Raw genomic sequence first — 19659 nt, forward strand, 5'->3', positions numbered from 1 at the left:
ACCCCACTGACACCTCACCTGGGCACTCAGCCCCCCCTCCATGCACCCCACTCACCCAGGCACTGAGCCCTCCATTCAACCTAGTGACACTTCACCTCCCATACATCCCACTGACACTTCACCCGGGCACTCAGGCCCCATGTACCCCACTGACACTTCATCTCCCCATGCACCCCAGTGACACCTCACCCAGACACTCAGTCCCCTCAAGCACCCCAGTGACACCTCACATGAGCATTCAGCCTCCATACTCCCTAATAACACCTCACACTCAGCTCCCACACCTCAGTAACACACTCAACCTCTACACTGCCCTACATGCCGCCAATCACATGCCCTCAGTCCCCACACAGGCACACACACACACCCAGCATCTCCCAATCCTACACACACACCTCACCTATTGTGCCACCACAAGGCTACTCATACACCCCAACAGCCCCTCACATACATACTCAGTCCCTCACACACATGCACACACCGTAACATCCTTGCCTTTACTCACACTCTGTTCTTTAAACATCCCACATACTCATCTGCTACTTACAACACCCCAACAACCAACTACACATAAACTCATCCCACAATCCCCCAACACCTCCCCTCACAAACATCCCCAACAAACCCACATCATATCTATACACAAACACATGTGCATTCCCTCATATACACAACCCAAACTGTATGCATACACATACCAAACACATTGAGATCAGCTATGAGACGTTGAACGATGGAAATTTTTTAAAAATGTTAAGTGAGATTTTTAATGACTCATTCATTCCTGTATAAAGTTTTTGTAAACAAAAAGCTCACTGTTGTCATGATTATCATTTTGTCTTTTATATTTAAATGGCAACGGTTTGCAAACCTGTTAAAACTTCCTAAATAAATAAATAAAAAGATTAAAAACAATTCACACATAGCAAAATTCTTCAGCACTGGGAGAGACTGAAAGCTAATCCCATATGGGTGAGACCTGCCAGCAAGTCTGTGGTTAAATGACAGATGCAACAATTATTACTACAGCAGGAAAGCCAAGATGATGTAGAAACAATACCTTGTTTCAAACTTTGGGAGGGAGTGGAGGCTTGCACATGGTGGTATTTTTCTCATAGGGAAGTAGAAGAGACATCCCCTATTGCCACCTCCACTCAGTTTATCTCAGCAGAGCCAGTAGACTCTGAACTTGCACAATCGGTTACTACCAGGCATATGTTATAAATAGGGACACAAGAAAAAAAATAGGGACATACCTTATAACTCTATTGAACTACACTTTAGATGGAGAGCATTCTGGAGCGACAGCCAGAAAATGGAAACAAACATTTAAAGACTTATCCCTCCCAAATAGTGACAGCTGGCATTTATGGAAAGAAATTCTGCCCAGTAGTTATCAGCACTCTCCAGTAGGAATTTAAACAAACAGAAATATAAAATGTATAAGACACATCGCTGAAAGTGTTTTCTCTTTTCCTCCCACCCTACTTCCTAGCATCCTGCATCCTTTTGACCAGTGGGACTCCAAACAAGGGGCAAGATTATAATAACCTAGCTCATATTGAATAATGCATTACTCCACAAGCAGTCCTACCGGTACTACTCATGATATAAGGCACTATTCAACATGAGAAAGAATATCACAATCTAGCCCAAGAGCAGAGTCCTAAACTGATGAAGACAGGATTGGGAGATTAAAGGCACCCACCTCTGGTCCCACTACTGGAGGGAGAAACTGAGGCATGAAACAGCATTCTACGTATATCTGGTCAGGATCTGTGATAAAATTAAAGGGGCATACTAAAAGCTGTCAGACTTTAAATGTTATCTTCCTTGACAGTTTTCTCTTATTATAAGATTCAGGGTTAACAACTCTCATGATTTTATTGTGAGTCTTGTGATTTTTGGTGTTTTTGTTAAAGCCCCAGTTCTGGCGCTTTGTGATTATGTGGGAATATCAGCTGGTTGGTTGGGTGTTTTTGTTTGTTTGTTTGTTTGATTGGGGTTTTTTGTTTGTTTGTTTGTTTGTTTTGTTTTTTAAACAAGTTTGCAGCCAGCATGGTTGTGGAGAAAAGATTGGAAACATGAACCCACTGGCTCAGAAGAGAAAAAAAAATCCAGAACCTTTTATTTTTAATAAATCTCATGGGGATGGGGAGGTTCTGACTCATGATTTTTTAATGATTAGGTAATACTGAGTTTTACTTAAAGATTTTTGGCAAAGTTATGCACCTGCTATGCTGAATTCACCACAACAGAAAATAAATAAATAAATAAATAAAATAAAAAAGCCACTCTTACTACTACATTTCGCACGCTAAACAAAGCAGTGCAGACTTGTTATCACCTATCAATAAATTCTTCGTTTATTTACCAAAACAAATAGTCATGCCAGAATTAATAGCAGTGCAGACAGACATACTGTAACTTCTAATTTGAATGATCAGTTTAACTATTTAAATTATAAAGTTGAGTAGGGCCTTGTACCTGAAAAGACTTATGCATATGCTTAACTGACTTCAGTGGAGCTAGTCACGTGCTTAACATTAAGCACGTGACTAGCTCCATTGAAATCAATGTGACTATTCGCTTGGTTAACTTTTAAGCACGTGTAAATCTTTGGAGGCTCAGGGTCTAGGAATTTATCACAATTCAGTTAGGTTATGTTATCTGAAAAGGACAAACCCAAAGCTGTTTTCCGATAAAGGAATTAAGAAGTTTATCCTTATCTAGTTCCCAATCCTGCAAGCTGTTTCACATACACCGACCCCTGCACTTGCACAAAGCCCTAATGACTTCAGTGGTGCTCCTGGCAGACACAGAAGTCCATGAAGAGCAGCTTGCAAGATCTGGCCCTTCCTAGAAAAACAAAAAAATTGTGCCTGTATGTGCAGTGCAGTCATGTGCATCATCAGCCTACCAGCAAATCAAGGTTAAAATATAGCAAGGTACTTATAAAATAGTATTTAAAGTATAGTATAAATAAGTATTTAAATATACATTGAAATTGCTGATACCTTTAAAATCAAATTAAAAGGTATAACTGACTTCAGCTGGCTGGAATCCTATGGATATAGGTGCTGAGCCTGCAAACAAATACACATATGCTTAATTTTAAGCACATGGATCATTCAATACTCCCATTGAAATCTATCTATCTTAAATCATTTTGGGGCACCCTATTAAATGGAATAATTCATTGTAAATACATTTGTATAAATAATAATTAAAGCATTTACCTCTCATGAAATTGGCACTTCAGCTGTCTCTCAGTAAGTCAGAAACTACAGAAATGGTAACACATTAAAAATATTCCATAAACTTAATCTAATAGTCGCCTTTTCCTCTTCAGCAGCTGAGACATGGCATGCATGGGTTAAGTTTGGTTTTAATCTGTCTGTAGCATCTTAGGCTCAGGTTGAAAACCTGGGGTTGTGGCTGATTCCTAGGAGACAGGATATCATAGATTATGGATGGACAAGTCTTTTGGGGTCCTTCCTCAGGTCTGGTCTGGTCTGGTCTCAGATGTTATGGCCAATATCAGGCTCATCATGCTTCATAGGTCCTTGTGTGAAGGCGCTCTCAGGTATAGTTTGCTTTTTAAGTGTTTTCTTCCAAAATGATGTCTCAGTTCCCCATGACAGTTACATTTGGTCTGTGGCTTTTCAAAAATCAGGAAGCAAAACCCCTCTCTGTCTCAAGGGGCATTTTTACTGTAAATCCTCCATGGCTCAGGAAAGTTTCTTCTCAGGTGAGGTTAGGACACTTAGTCACTAATTTTCTCAAAACTTTACAATAGTAAAATAATTATTTCCAGCCTTTCTAAGGCACAGAACTCTTCATAGGATTCCTCTCCGGCCAGTCCTAGTCTCTAAAAATCACATATGCCATTGTTCACTGTCACCGTTCACAGAATCTCACCCTCTCTACCTACCTATTGTCACTGTTACAGTATCTCTCACTTTCTTTTGCTCACTCACTCTCTCCTTTCTTTCTCTCTCCCTTCTCTAGTCTCTTTCTCCCTTTAGTCTTATCTTACTTTTACTTTTCCCTTGACTTTGCTTCTCCTTCTTTGCTTTTCTATTGCTCCTGGTAATGGTATTTTTCAAAGGCTAAACCTCTGATAAGGGTACCTCCCCAGTCATGCCCACTTAGCCTACTTTATACTAGTTTAAAACAAGATTATTACAAGAATGCAAACAGGGTCTGATGACCTTGTTTCACAGGCCTTGGTTTAGGCTTCTCAATGCCTTTACAAGGATAGCATGGCGTTTCCAAATCCAGCTGGTATTGCTCAATGAAACTCTAATGTAAAATCAACTTTTTCTAAATTTGCTGAATTTAACCCCATGCCCTGATGCAGTACAAATTCTTACATACTGCACTTTGTGTACATTGCTGACAAGAGTGCTGTTTTGCACTCTGTGCCAGGAGACAGCACTAGGTATTATTGATGTCCTGAGGCCCATTCTCTAAGCCTTTGGGTCATCGTAGAAATGATTCTTCTTGATGCCCACCAAAGCCAAAAGAGGCTCCAAGTTCTTTGTGGCAGCTGTTGCAGGAATCTCTCCTCTTTCCTCTGCATGAGTTGTCAGAAATTAGCTCTCCAGGCATCTCTTCAAGACTACCTGCCACAATGTACCCAGCTTTTCAACATAGTGAGTTGGGTATAACTGGGCCACAAAATAAGAAAAGTGTGGAGACCAAAAGGAATCTCTATATAAGATTATTATTGTCACTTGTCTGTGGGTCATTCTGAAGCCTAAAATGGCTGTTGAGTCAGTGTGAAGCCACGGAAACAGCTACAAGCATGTCTGGGAGCTCTTTTTGTTCAGAATATCACCAGGATCAATCATCACTGGGACTCATGATCTGTTACTGTCCAGTTTTTAAGAGCTCAGACATTTTTACTCTATGCATTACATCCATGTGATCTATTTATGCCATGCCAAGACTCCTAGACCATTGTGATAGTGGAAGTAACCCAACTTTGCATTCCTTTGGTTGTATGAGGGAGACTACATGGATGGTGGATTACCTGGCCAACTGCCATATCCGTGAGACAGCACGGGCTCTCAGCTATGAGTACAGCATTACTGAGTGAAATCTTGGACCCCTGGAAGTCAATGGAAGTTTTTTTGGGGGGGTTTCACCTTTCACCCCATTCTATGTGTTATTCCTTTTAGCCACTGAATCCCATAGAATGAATGATGCTAGGGTTTGAGGGAAGAGGTTCACTTTTCTAATTTTTCATTTGTTTTAACTACCATGTAACTTTTCAAAACGCTCTGGGCTTTGGAAAAAATGAAGAAGAAAGAAGAAGACAACTTTTCCAAACATGTTGATGTTGTGAAAAGTTACCACATGGCAGAGTTAAAGTGTACTTTTTCCATTTGCCACTCAGTAACTGTTCTAAAGTTGGAGACGTTCTGAAGGATGTGAAAGGAATTTTTTTTTTTAAATGAATGACAAGACAAAAACCTGACCATCATTCATTTTATTGCACTCAGCAACAAAAGGAGGGGAAACGAGGGAAAAAGGGGTGAAAGAGGGACAATTGAAAACATAAAATTAAAAAATTTGAGGGGGAAATATTTAACAAAACTGTTTAAAAAATACTTTTTTTTTCCATTTTGAACCTTGCAAAACAGAAACAACTTCAAAATTTCTACCTTTTTTGCAACCGTTTTTCCACTTTTCATTCAGCTCTAATTATCTCCAACATTCTCCATCTTCTTCTGAATTTGTGACAACTGCTTATACTGCAGAGCCTGGCTGCACAAGTATCCTGGGAATTAATGCCATGTTAGCCCCTACACTGTCCTCCTCCTAAGGCAGATCAGAATTACTCATCCCATCTGAGAGACTGATATCCCTTTCTGAATCCTCTCCTCAATTTGACTGGCTAGATAAGACATATCCTCAGGACTCCTTCCCCAAAGCAACCAGCACCAGCTACAGTAAAGAGTCAACGCTATAGATCAAAGCCTTCTAGCTTCCTGTATACCCCCCTGGACACAGACAAACCTCACTGGACCCAGCAAGACCAATCCAGATTAATTTGTTGTTACCAGTTACTCAGAAAATTGTTTTCCTGGTGACCAAGTAAAAATAAAAGAAAGCAAAATAACACAATATAACAGTAACAACCAAACAAAAAACAAACCCAGAACCAATTAGGTGCATCTGTGGTCTGTAACTTATTCTGTGACTCATCATTTAAGACTGCCTAGCTTTTCTCAAAGATCAAGGGCTCCTTTGTGGAGTACCCTACCAAGGTTTCTCAAACTTAATTGCACCGCGACCCTATCTGACAACAAAAATTGCTACACGACCCTGGGAGTAGGGGCCAAAGCCGAAGCCCAAGGCCTTCAGCCCCAGGCGGGGTGACTGTACCTGAACCCCACCTGCCACCCAGGGCTGAAGCCCAAGGACTCAGGCTTTGGCTCTGGGCGGTGAGGCTCAGGCTTCAGCCCCGGGCCCCTGCAAGTCTAACATCAGCCCTGGCAACCCCAGGGGTCCTACTTTGAGGTCGTGACTCACAGTTTGAGAACCACTGCTATAAGCAAAGCTATATAGACATAGCACAAATCTGATATCGTGGTATTGCCACAAGGTGACAGTATTACATCAAATCTATGAAGACAGTATGTTTTATTTTTCTGATTCTCCCCTGCATACTGTATATCAGAAATAAAAGGAGAGTATTTTGCCTGCAATTGGTATTCCATTGTTTATTAGTCTCTGGGGGATGGAAATTGTCTAGGTCCACATTTTTTGTACAGTTTTACTCATGAGCATTTGTCTTCAATTGCACCACCCTGTGTGCCTTGAAAATACATTCTTGTCTAATCATCTCTCTCATGTTTATGGGTGCCCATCACTATAATATCTGTTATTTACCCAGTCCTTCAATAAGTCCATGTAACACAAATCCCCCTAGCAACCTTAGCAGAGCTAACAATGTAGCTTATTGTATAAAAATAAACAAATTGCTAATGGACTGAAACTATCTTCATTGCCAGTATTCATTTTCTTCTTTATTGTTATTTCCTCTGGGGAAAGATTTTTTGTAGCTCTGACACAATTTTTAAAATGCTGGCATTTTTCTCTGTACCATGTTATCTGAATACTTTCTGTTATACTTTAACAGTTTCAGATTAGCTGGTGGTGTGCTAAGGTATTTCTAAAGAGAACTGCTCTAAGTTTTTAAATTAAACAAATCTTTAAGATGAAAAAGTTATATCCTTTGATAACTCCCAAACTGCTGGCCACAAACAGGATCCCTTGGTATTGATTAAAAATACATATTTCATGAATGACTCTTTCTTGCGAAATATATTTGCTAATTGTCAGCAGTGGTCAGCAGTGAAGTTACTGATATTCCCTCAGTATTCATTAGTACATTAATAATAACAAGTTTGTTTACTATTAGAGGGCATTTTAACTTCTTCTTTCCATGACACCCAAACCACCCATCTTTTTTTTTATGTAATTTCCACCTCCCATAATTTTTTGCATTGTTTCAACAAATTTGAGAAATTAAAATGTTGTAACACCCAAACATAATAATTTAATTTTAAAAAACTGTGCCATATATTGACAAAATAGATATTACATTATATTAATATACATTTTATAAGTTCATGTTCTACCAATATAAAAATAATATTTTATACTAGAAATACGTATTAATTGCATATTTCCCAGTATTTTATAAACCTAATTATTGCTGTGACTTACCTTTGGAAGTTTGTTCTCACAATCAGATGTCTGGAAACATAATTATTTTAAAGATATCTTAGATATGATAGAAAATGTTATACTCCTCAGAAGATAGCTTTATAACCTCCTTGGGAGTCATAGGCACCTGTGTAAGAATACTTAGCCTTTTGTATGGTCACTTTATAGGAATCAATCAATCCTTTGATCTGGTCTTAATAAGAAAAAAAAGCTCATTTGCTGTTATTGGAGTGATTTTTACCAGTCTCTGTAAATTTAAGGCCAGAAAGGACCACTATGATATGCTCTAGTTCAAAAGGAATTATTTTGGGGGAGTTCTATGGCTTGTGTTATACAGCAGATCAGATTTGATTATCAGACTGGTCCCTTCTGGCTGTGGAATCTATGCATCACCTAGTCTGACTTTCTGCATAACACAGGCCATAGACTCTCACCTGGGGATACCTACAGTGAAGGGAATTATTCTTAGACCCAAGGGTAGACATCTGTACTATAATAAAAACAATTCCCTTTATTTTAATGTTCATTTAAAACCTTGGATCTTGCACAGCTGGGGCCTGATCCGACTCTCACTGAACTCAACAGAAAGATGCCCACTGACTTCAATAGGCTTTGGCTCAGGCCCTTGCTGTCTAGATCTGCCTCACCCTGGTATATATTTGATTAGCTTTTGAATGTTTATATTCTGAATACACATCCCTTCCAACATATTTCCTCATCATAAACTAGTCTGGGAACTTCAGTCTCAAACACAACTGATTTCTGGCAAGTTGCCTCTGCTATCTCCATGTTGGAAATATTCTCCCTCTCTCTCTGGGATCTATCCTTCCTCCATCCATGAAGGCTACTGAGTACCTCATGGGAATCTCTGAACCTCTTCTTTCTGCTGCTCCCCACAGAGAAGTAAATAAGTGGGTTGGCAGTACTGTGGTGGTGGAGAACAATATAACCAGATCATTCAATAACACTGATTGATGCAGATATCATATGAGATACACGTGACTCAACGGCAGAGCAAAAACACAGAATATGATGACTAAGCTTATGACTACTCCAAGACTTTCGACAGGACTTAAAAACAAGAAGCAGGCTGGACCAAACTAAGAGGAGTGTGAACCCTAGGAAAATGAGGCTGTATATAGAAATTATCATTGCCAAGCACTTTCTCTTGGAGACATAATGGACATTCCCTGCATACATATCGATAAGGATAAAATAATCTGCTGCATTTATCAGGCATGAAAGAACCCACAGAAAGATACAAACACTAACTTTGGATAGTAGCATCAGTACCAGACCAGGATAAGAACAGAGAGACACATCTCAACAATAATGGCTGTTAGTCGCTGGAAACCCCGTTGGCCAACCTCTTCTCCTGGTTTTATAGATGGCCATTTTGGCCAGGGCTAGGAGGAGGTTGACAAGGAGGTCCCGCGACTTTGTGGGGCCACGGATGGGGTACAGCAGAGTAGTAGAAGGCAGATATACTGGCCACTGGATAAGCATTTTTCTGTTCCCTGACTGAGCAGAGCGGGGGCTGATCCAGGGTAGGCTAATGAGAACACCTGACTCCAATTAACCTGCAAAGAGTCAGGTGAGGCTGTTAAGCTAATGTGAACACCTGACTCTAATTAAGGCCCCTCTGAGAGTATAAAAGGGCTCACTCCAGTCAGGCCAGGGAAAGAAAAAAGGAGCCAGAGGAGAGGAAGTGCAGCTAAAGGGCTGGGTAATGAAGACACCCTCAAGCCACTGGAAAGGAAGCCCCAAGGTAACTGTGAAGAAGGTATTAAGAGAGAAGTGGGATTACTGTGGGGAAGTGGGCCAGAGAACTGTAGCAGCTCTGGCGGTGAAAGGTTGACAGTCAACAGCTGCTGCCACTAGGGTCCCTGGACCGGAACCCGGAATAGAGGGCGTGCCCGGGATCCCCCCAACCTGCCACTGCAGAAACACCTTCTGGGAGGGGAAGACAGGCCCCTGTCAGGACAGGAGGCTAAACTGTTCTTGAATAAGCCCATAGGGACAACAGAGACTGTGGGAGCTCTCTCACCAACCTCCTTGCTGGCTTATGATGAAAAGGGCTCAGTAGACTGTAACCCTGGCCCTAGAGAGAGAAGGGCTACGTGAAGGGTCGCAGTGAGCCTCTGAGGCTAGCATAAACCGCCTGGAAGCGCGGGACCCACAGGGACAAGGTCGGAGCTCTGCCACAGTTTAAATGTTGAAATTAGTGATCTACAAAATACAAATTAGAATTCTGGGATAGTAACATTTCTAAACAATTTATCAGCTCAGCTTTTTCTCATTCATTCAAATGAACTCTGAAGATATGACAAACATCATCAAAGTAAAATAAATCCTACAGTTTGCCCTTTAGAAAGTCTACATAATGGTGCTGGAAATAAGGCAGGAATATTCAATTCAGTATTACAAAATTCTGAATTTTAAAGACATCAAGAGTTTTGCTTGCAGTTGAAGCTAAGTAATATTAGGAAAAATATGTATGTTTCTCCCCTGAAATATAATAACCTCTTTCTGCCACATAAAAGAGATAAAACCTTTCCCTCTATTTAAGAAGTGTTTACATTACTTTCCCCCTCACACTACTTCACTTTACACTTGTACATGACTGAACTTTAGAGCTAGCTCTGAAGCAGCTGTTTGAGGAACGTTGCCTCCTTAACAATCTGGCTCTGACCAATCTTTGAATACTCTGGAAAGAATTACTTTGAAGGGTTTATTGATTATCTTCTTCTTGCGGCTCCCCCCAAAGTAATAAATGAGGGGGTTGGCACTGCTGTTGATTGCAGATATTAACGTTAAGAGGTCATCCAGTACTGTTGAAAGTACTGAACTATACTGATGCTGCAGGAGGCACAAAATCCTCATGGGCAAGGCAAAGATGAGGAAGATGATGACTGTAGCCACTATGATTATGTAGAGCTTTGAAGAATGAGATCACTGGGTTTTTTTATAGATCTTCATGACCAGGATCAAGCTGGATAGAATCATGAGTGGAGTAAACAACAAGAAACTCAGGATGGAAATGATGATGATCATTGCCTGGCATAAAGATATGCCTGGCATATTTCCCTGTAATTTTCTAATGGTGTATCTGTTAAGGTATCTGTGCACACAAGATATTCTGCTGCAGTGACCAGACAGGAAAAAGCCCACAGAATGGCACACGCAGTAGCTGATTGGTGCTTTGGGCAATGACATCAGTACCAGATTGTATAATGTACAGATAAACACCTCTCAATTCTCAACATGGCTGCTCCATGCAAACCTCCTCCCAGTACAGACATGTCTCCATCTGTTTCTCACACAGGGCCAGTTCAGGCAATGCTGCCAAACCTAAGGTCTCCTGGGAATTCTGGACCATGGAGACCTCACTCTGCACAGGAGAGATTGTAATAAAAGTGAGATATTTCCTACTCTAGTGCCATATGGCGTGGAGTACAAGCTATTTCTCAATACCAATCCTTATTGAACATGCTTCCTATTGCTCACCCTGTTCCTGACCCAATTCGTGGACAGTTCACAGCTCCTGTCACTAGCTGGCATGGCAGAGAAGTCTGAGGTAAGTCCGGGGGAGGGACAATGTTGCACACTGGATTTCGGTCCTTGTAACCAGGAGCCCAATCAAATGGCTTTAGACGGGGGCCCAGATTTGCTAGAGCTGCCCCCTGCCCTTCCATTCTTTCTTATGGCATTTCTCACTGGCGACTAGTGCCCAAAATAAGTGGTGGAACTGCAGGTTGTAATCTGCCCCTGCCCACTCCCGTGCGCGCATCCTCCTCCCCTGCAGGATCATCATATTTCAAAGTGAAAAATTGGGAGAGGAGGTTGCCATAAGGCACTTTTGGTAGGGTATAAGGGATGCTGGTGAGGAGCTGGGAAGATACAAGGGTAACCTTGCCTTTCCCACAGCCCCTTTCTCTTTGATAATGAAAAACTGGAGCACTTTACAGTAAATGGAAGAGAGGGGGAAATAATATTAATTCCTCTGTGACCCATTCTCCATTCTCTCTCATTCTCAACATCTGTCCCTACAGTCCCCCGGTCTGCCCACACACCACTACCAATTCACCCATACCCTCCTTCCGCAACTGACTCCATTCCTCTCCTGCAGTCAACCCTGCCAGCGCGGCCCATCTGTATCCTGGCTCAAACCGCCTCGAATCCCTGCAGCTCCCTCGAGCCAATTGGCACCCGCTCAGAAATTCACACATATTAGGGTTGCCAGGCGTCCGGGTTTCTAACGGAATGCTCGGTCGAAAAGCGACCCTAGCGGTTCCAGTCAGCACTGTTGACCTAGCCGCTAAAAGTCCAGCTCCCTGCCTGCCCTGGCTCTGCACAGCTCTTGGAAGCATCCTAGGCGGGGGGCGGCCAGGGAGGCTCCGCACACTGCCCCTGCCCCAAGTGCTGGCTCTGCAGCTCCCATTGGCCAGGAAACGCGGCCAATGGGAGCTGTGGGGGCAGCACCTGCAGGCATGGGCAGCACACAGAGCCCCCTGGCTGCCTCTCCGCCTAGGAGCCGGACATGCCGGCTGCTTTTGAGAGCTGCCTGAGGTAAGCCCAGCTGGAGCCCGCACCCCGCACCCCCTCCTGCACCTCAACCCCCAGCCCCAGCCCTGCACCCCCTCCCACACGCAAACTCCCTCCCAGAGCCCACACCCCGCACCCTCTCCTGCACCCCTACCCCAGCCCTGAGCCCCCTCCTGCACCCCAAATCCCTCATCCCTGGCCCCACCCCAGAGCCCGCACTCCCAGCCAGAGCCCTCACCCCCTCCCACACCCCAATACCCTGCCCCAGCCTGGAGCCTCCTCCTGCACCCTGAACCCCTCATTTGTGACCCCACCCTGGAGCCCTCACCCCTTCTACACACCAACCCCCTGCCCCAGCCTGGTGAAAGTGACTGAGGGTGGGGGAGAGCAAGCGATGGAGGGAGGGGGGATAGAAAGAGTGGAGGTGGGGGCTTGGAGGAGAGGCAGGGAAGGGGCAAGGCCTTGGGGAAGGGGTAGGCGCAGGGCAAGGATGTTCAGTTTTGTGCTATTAGAAAGTTGGCAACCCTAACACATACCCTTGTCCTCCTAGGCTGAGAACCCCTCTTCTTCCTACCTAATCTCTCCACAGCTCAGAACCAGGCCCTCAGCTCTGGACCCTATCCCACCCAATAAGCTCAAGATCAGAACAATTTCCCTTCTATCTTACCAGTATGCATACAAAACTCTCAGAACCCTTTCCCCTTCTACCTGATACCCACCATCACCACCAGGCCCCTCTTCCCCAGCTCAAAAACCTTCCTCTAGCTGCTGCTGAACCTGGAGGAGCAGGTGCAGAAGCAGCAGGCAAGGACTGTGCCAGCAGCAAACATGTTCAGGGAACCCTATTCTGCCTCTTTTGAAGTGAGACTGATCACTGGCTCTGCATAAACGGGTGCTCCATATTCTGTGCCTCTAGGGCTGAAGATTGCAGAGATTGCTGTCCTCTGCCTCTTTGGGGCAAACCTGACTTAAGACCAGTGATTTCCCTACACACACACCCCTGAATTTCCCCAACCCCTCCCCCCCCCAGTTTTGTGAACTAGTTACATGCCAATATAGTGATTGTTTGGAAATTTGAATTGAAATTGAAACATTAATACACACTTCAAAAGCATATACAGTGTATGATAAAATACGTGTATCTGAAAAAGTATAATAGATTTGAAAAGTATGAACATAGACTAGCTTCCTTATACAGCTGTTGTTTTTTATGACAATGTCAGTGCATTCATTTCAATGATGTTGGCCAACCTAATAATTTCAAATGATGATTTGTAAGCAAAGTCTAAATGAGCTGTCCCTGACAACTAGAGATGAGCTAGGGCTGGGGGGAAAGGCTTCAGGACCAGATTGTATTTACATTCACACTTAATCTACCTAGGTATCCAGGAAACAGAGCTGTGTTGCCCAAGTGATAGATTTTGGCTGGGGTTGGGTTAGAAATCACTTGGATGGTGGGGAGGGGGGAATGAAATGTTGTTGTTCTTATTGTATGAGTAAAGAGCAGTAGAACTGTACTTAGCCTGTGCTGATTGAGGGCATCAAGAGAGAGGGTGGGGACCTGTCCCTCTCCACTGTTTTAAAGACAGAGCTGATTAGGCTCCATAGATAGTCTTTTGTTCTGTTAAGTGACCACTGCAGCTGAAATCACTGATAATCAGGTCTAAGTGCTCAGTCTTGCTGTGGGGACAGTGTTTCTGTGGAAGAGACGGCCCAGACTGCACTAGCAGCGAGGTTCTCCCACTGAGAGCTCAGCTGAAATCACTGAGAACTGGGTGGAACCTCAAGAGACCAACTCGCAGAGGTCACAGTGGCAGGTGGCAGCAGAAGGTGACTGCGCAGGGCCATTGGCAACAGAGTGGTGGAGTGAACGGTGGCACAACGAACAGCAGTGGCCAGAGCGAACAGTGAGCAGATGGAGGAACGAGCAAGGTGCCTTCTTGCCCCCCACCTGGGAGGTGTACTCACGTGAAAGCACCTCTGAACTCTGAGTCTCCTCCACTGACCAAGGACAACACCGGTGAGTGGGGTGCGGTGGAGGGGAAAGTGAGGGGCACGTTAAATAAACATTTGTTTGTTGGACTATATTTTAGTGACTTTGCTCCAGAATGCTAGATTTGTGACTGAGAATGGAAACTTATATAAATATGTTTCCTAGTAGGCCAAGATTTTTAAAATGCATTATTTGCCAAGGTTGTTATCTCACATCGTTGCTATCTTGAGAGGTCATTACGTTGGGGAGTTTCTGTACTAAACTTTTTTATTATTATAATTAATTTTTACATAAGAATGGTCATACTGGGTCAGACCAATGGTCCATATAGCCCAGTATCCTGTCTTCCAACAGTGGTCAAGGCCAAGTGCTTCAGAGGGAATGAACAGAACAGGGAATCATCAAGTGATCCATCCCCTGTTGCCCATTCCCAGCTTCTGGCAAACAGGCTAAGGACACTCAGAGCATGGTGTTGCATCCCTCCCCATCCTGGCTAATAGCCACTGATGGACCTGTTCTCCAGGAAGTTATCTAGTTCTTTTTTTAATCCTGTTATAGTTTTGGTCTTCACAGCATCCCCTGGCAAAGAGTTCCATGGGTTGACTTTATGTTGTGTGAAGAAGTACTTCCTTTTGTTTTTTTAAAACCTGTGGCCTATTAATTTCATTGGGTGACTGCTAGTTCTTGTGTTATGTGAAGGATTAAATAACATTTCCTTATTCACTTTCTTCAAACCAGTCAAGATTTTATAGACCTCTATCGTCTCTTTTCTAAGCTGAAAATTCCCAGTCATTTTAATCTCTCCTCCTGTTTCATACCCCTAATCATTTTAGTTGCCCATCTCTGTACCTTTTCCAATTCCAATATATCTTTTTTGGGATGGGGTGACCAGATCTGCACACAGTATTCAAGGTGTGCACGTACCATGGATTTATATAGCAGCAATATGATATTTTCTGTCTTATTATCTATCCCTGTCTTTGGTTTTTTGACTGCCGCTGCACATTGAGTGGATGTTTTCAGAGAACTATCCACAATGACTCCAAGATCTCTTTCTTGAGTGTTAACAGCTAATTCAGACTCCATCATTTTGTATGTATAGTTGAGATTGTTTTCCAATGTGCATTACTTTGCATTTATCAACATTGAATTTCATCTGCCATTTTGGTGCCCAGTCACCCAGTTTTGTGAGATCCCTTTGTAACTCTTCGCAGTCTGCCTGAGCCCTAACTATTTTGAATAGTTTTGTATCATCTGCAACTTTTGCCACCTCATTGTTTACCCATTTTTCTAGATCATTTATGAATATGTTGAACAGTAATGGTCCCAGTACCAACCCCTCAGGGATACCACTATTTATCTCTCTCCATTCTGAAAACTGATAATTTATTCCTACCCTTTGTTTCCCATCTTTTAACCAGTTACTGATCCATGAGAGGACTTCCCTCTTATCCCATGATGGCTTACTTTTCAAATGTCAATTTAAATTAAATACATTTTTTTTAAAAAATTATATTTTTTTAGAAATCTAGACCTGCTATGTGTTTTGGTATAACTTGCATTATCCTTATGTTAAATTTGCATTATCCTAACAAAACATTTACTTTATTCATATCTCTTTTATATATCTCATCGGCCCTGACATCCCCCCTGTATATTCGAACACCCTCCCCTAATTTCAAATCCTGGGGAAACCACTGCTTAAGACTCAAACAAGCCTTCACCCCTCTTCTCTAATTAGTTTCTCTGCTGCCTGTGCGGCAGGGCCAGGAGTCCCTAGTGGTACCCAGGTGTATTGCACCCTGCAATATACCAACCATAGTACATGGGTCTATGATGAGGCTGACAGCTGTGATATTACTGGTGTGGTTTAATCCCATTGGTCCCTAAAGACGAGTCACCACTGGTATTTTTCTTTGATGTTGTTCCATCATCATCTCTCACTAAAACATGGGAAAAACACAAAGACAATGAAAAATCCTCAGGGAGCTGGTAAAGCTAAATAGCTGGTGAGCCAGTAAATTTTGGGAACAGAGTTCCCAAACTTTGGGATTGAATTTCTCATTAAATTCCTTGAGAGACCAAATCTCCTGAGACACTGAATTTTTGGGGATAAGCTAACATTATACTTTGCATTTAGGGCAAATGTCATAAAGCAATCTGTGTGTGACAACATTCAGGTATTCTTAGCTGTACCTGTACATCAGATACAAAATTACTAGAGCTGTCAAGTGTTGAAAAAAAATTGTGTTTAATCGTGCGATTAAAAAAATTAATCGTGATTAACTGTGCAATTAATTGCACTGTTAAACAAAAATAGAATACCATTTATTTAAATATTTTGGATGTTTTCCACATTTTTCAAATATATTGATTTCAATTATAACAGAATACAAAGTGTACGGTGCTCACTTTATATTTATTTTTATTACAAATATTTGAACTGTAAAAAACAAAATAAATAGTATTTTTCAATTCACCTCATACAAGTACTGTAGTGCAATCTCTTTATTATGAAAGTTGAACTTACAAATGTAGAATTATGTGACAAAAAAAAATGCATTCAAAAATAAAGCAATGTAAAACTTTAGAGCCTACAAGTCCACTCAGTCCTACTTCTTGTTCAGCCAATCGCTCAGACAAACAAGTTTGTTTACATTTGCAGGAAATAATGCTGCACGCTTCTTGTTCACAATGCCACCTGAAAGTAAGAACAGGTGTTCACATGGCACTGTTGTAGCCGCGTGGCAAGATATTTACATGCCAGATGTGCTAAAGATTAATATGTCCCTTTCATGCTTCAACCACCATTCCAGAGGACATGCATCCATGATGGGTTCTGCTCAATAACAATCCAAAGCACTGTGTACCGATGCATGTTCATTTTCATCATCTGAGTCAAATGCCACCAGCAGGAGGTTGATTTTCTTTTTTGGTGGTTCGGGTTCTGTAGTTTCCACATCAGAGTGTTGCTCTTTTAAGACTTCTGAAAGCATGCTCCACACCTCATCCCTCTCAAGATTTTGGAAGGCACTTCAGATTCTTAAACCTTGGGTCGAGTGCTGTAGCTATCTTGAGAAATCTCACATTGGTACCTTCTTTGCGTTTTGTCAAATCTGCAGCGAAAGTGTTTTTAAAACAAACAACTTGTGCTGAGTCATCATCCGAGTCTACTACCACATGAAATATATGGCAGAATGTAGGTAAAATAGAGCTGGAGACATACAATTCTCCCCCAAGGAGTTCAGTCACAATTTTAATTAACGCATTATTTTTTTAACAAACATCATCAGCATGGAAACATGTCCTCTGGAATGGTGGCCGAATCATGAAGGGGCATACGAATGTTTAGCATATCTGGCACGTAGATACTTTGCAATGCCGGCTACAGGAGTCCCATGTGAATGCCTTTTCTCACTTTCTGATGACATTGTAAATAAGAAATGGGCAGCATTATCTCCTGTAAATATAAACAAACTTGTTTCTCTTAGCGATTGGCTGAACGAGAAGTAGGACTGTGTGGACTTGTAGGCTCTAAAGTTTTGCATTGTTTTGTTTTTGAGTGCAGTTATGTAACAAATGTAGATTTTTTTTGTAAGTTGCACTTTCACGATAAAGAGATTGCACTACAGTACTTGTATGAGGTGAATTGAAAAATACTGTCTCTTGTTTATCATTTTTACAGTGCAAATATTTGTAATAAAAATAATGTGAATATAAATATAAACTTTGTATTCTGTATTGTAATTGAAATCAATATATTTGAAAATATAGAAAAACATCCAAAAATATTTAATAAATTTCAATTGATATTCTGTTTAACAGTGTGATTAAAACTGCGATTAATCACAATTAATTTTGTTAATCATGATTTTTTTAGTTACTTGCGTGACTTAACTGCGATTAATCGACAGCCCTAATAATTACCAAAGGAATGTTGCAGGAGGAACAAGAGAAATATTAATGCCTCCTATCACTGAAACACCCAGAGATTATTCAGATTATTGGACACTGGCGAGCATCTCCATAATGGAGGGAGCTGCACCTACACCCTTCTGGCTTTGGCTCGTTCTCATCTGCTCCATTTTGGATGCTGTTGCAAGTGGAATTGCCCTCTGGTTCTTCTGCCTTCACACTCAACCGGACCCCCTCAGCATTCGCATGCTGAACCTGGCTGTTGCACATCTCCTGTGTTCTGTTGGTGATGCACTCCTGACTCTTCTGTCAAACATGCCTTCTAATGAATTGTTTTTCCCTCACTGAGTGGCAGTCATAGTAAGTGTGACCTACAGCTTGGGAAACAATGCCAGCCTCTTTTTTATGCCAGCTATTAAGGGGGAGAGGGCCATGTCACTGCTTGTCCAAGCACAGTTTAGGCACCTCCACCCAAAACAGTCCATCTTTTGTGTTTTGATGTGGGCCCTGTCCTCTTCGCTGACAGGAACGGAACATGCATTCTACAGTGAAAGGGACGCTGAGGAAATAGGGATGGGGGCGCAGGAGTTTACAGAGGGCTGAGACACAATGTCAGAGTGGTAATCTTTATGAACATCCTATATCTGGTGGATTTTGTTACATTTATGGCCATGTAATTTGATGCTGTGTAGGCAGATCAAGCAAAGCACATGTGTACCTCACTCAAAGCTCTATGTAGCCCTTACAGCTGCAGATGTGATGGTATTTGCTTTAGGCAATACCCTCTGGGTGCTGGATTATGAGTTTGAACTCTCTTATTACATAATTTCCATATTTATCTTTTGAGAGCTGCCACAGACAGATGTTCAAGCAACATCTCCACGCTCTCTTTCAGAAGCTCTTATGTCACAAGTCAGAAGCAAAACAGCAAGTGGGAGATGGGATTGGAATATCTCCACTGTTTTATAACTGCCAGAGCTGAGCACAGATAGTGAATAGCCAGAGTCTGCTGGAAGGTAACAAAAGGTCCAGACCTGACTATCACACACAGCGTTTGCTTATGAGATCTGTGCTGTTTACTGACAGGAAGAGGCTCAGTTAAGCTGTTCGTTTACTTGGAATGCATACTGGCATAGAAAAACCTGAACTGGAATTTTTGCCCATGTGCTCTCTTGTGTGTAGAAGTAGCTAGTTCAAGCCACTCTGCCCCCAGATTAAACATTCTGTTCTTTGTATTTATAAGAAAACAAGTTCTCAAGCCAATAAAGAGTCAGATTACATAACTGACAAAAGGAGAAACATGATTAATGAAGCTGTAAGTATAAAAGCTCTAAAACTGAAGAAAGGTTTACAAAAGTAGCAGCAGCTTAATTACTTCACTGCTACCTAAAGTACCACTTCTATGTGGCTAAAACCATCTTCAGTGCACTCCTGTGTACTTGGTAGAGCTCTACAACTAATTG

General features: G+C 42.1%; 1 protein-coding gene across 1 annotated transcript; it reads right to left on the reverse strand.

Moving 5' to 3' along the window:
- Positions 1 to 10416: 10416 nt before the first annotated feature.
- MAS1 (MAS1 proto-oncogene, G protein-coupled receptor) lies at positions 10417 to 11045 on the reverse strand. The gene is given in 2 exon segments (XM_024195817.3): positions 10417 to 10806; positions 10809 to 11045. Coding segments are annotated over 2 exon segments (627 nt in total).
- Positions 11046 to 19659: the final 8614 nt, after the last annotated feature.

This window comes from Terrapene carolina, unplaced genomic scaffold, assembly GCF_002925995.2.
Source record: "Terrapene carolina triunguis isolate 2854851 unplaced genomic scaffold, T_m_triunguis-2.0 Scaffold85, whole genome shotgun sequence".
Lineage (NCBI taxonomy): Eukaryota > Metazoa > Chordata > Testudines > Emydidae > Terrapene > Terrapene triunguis.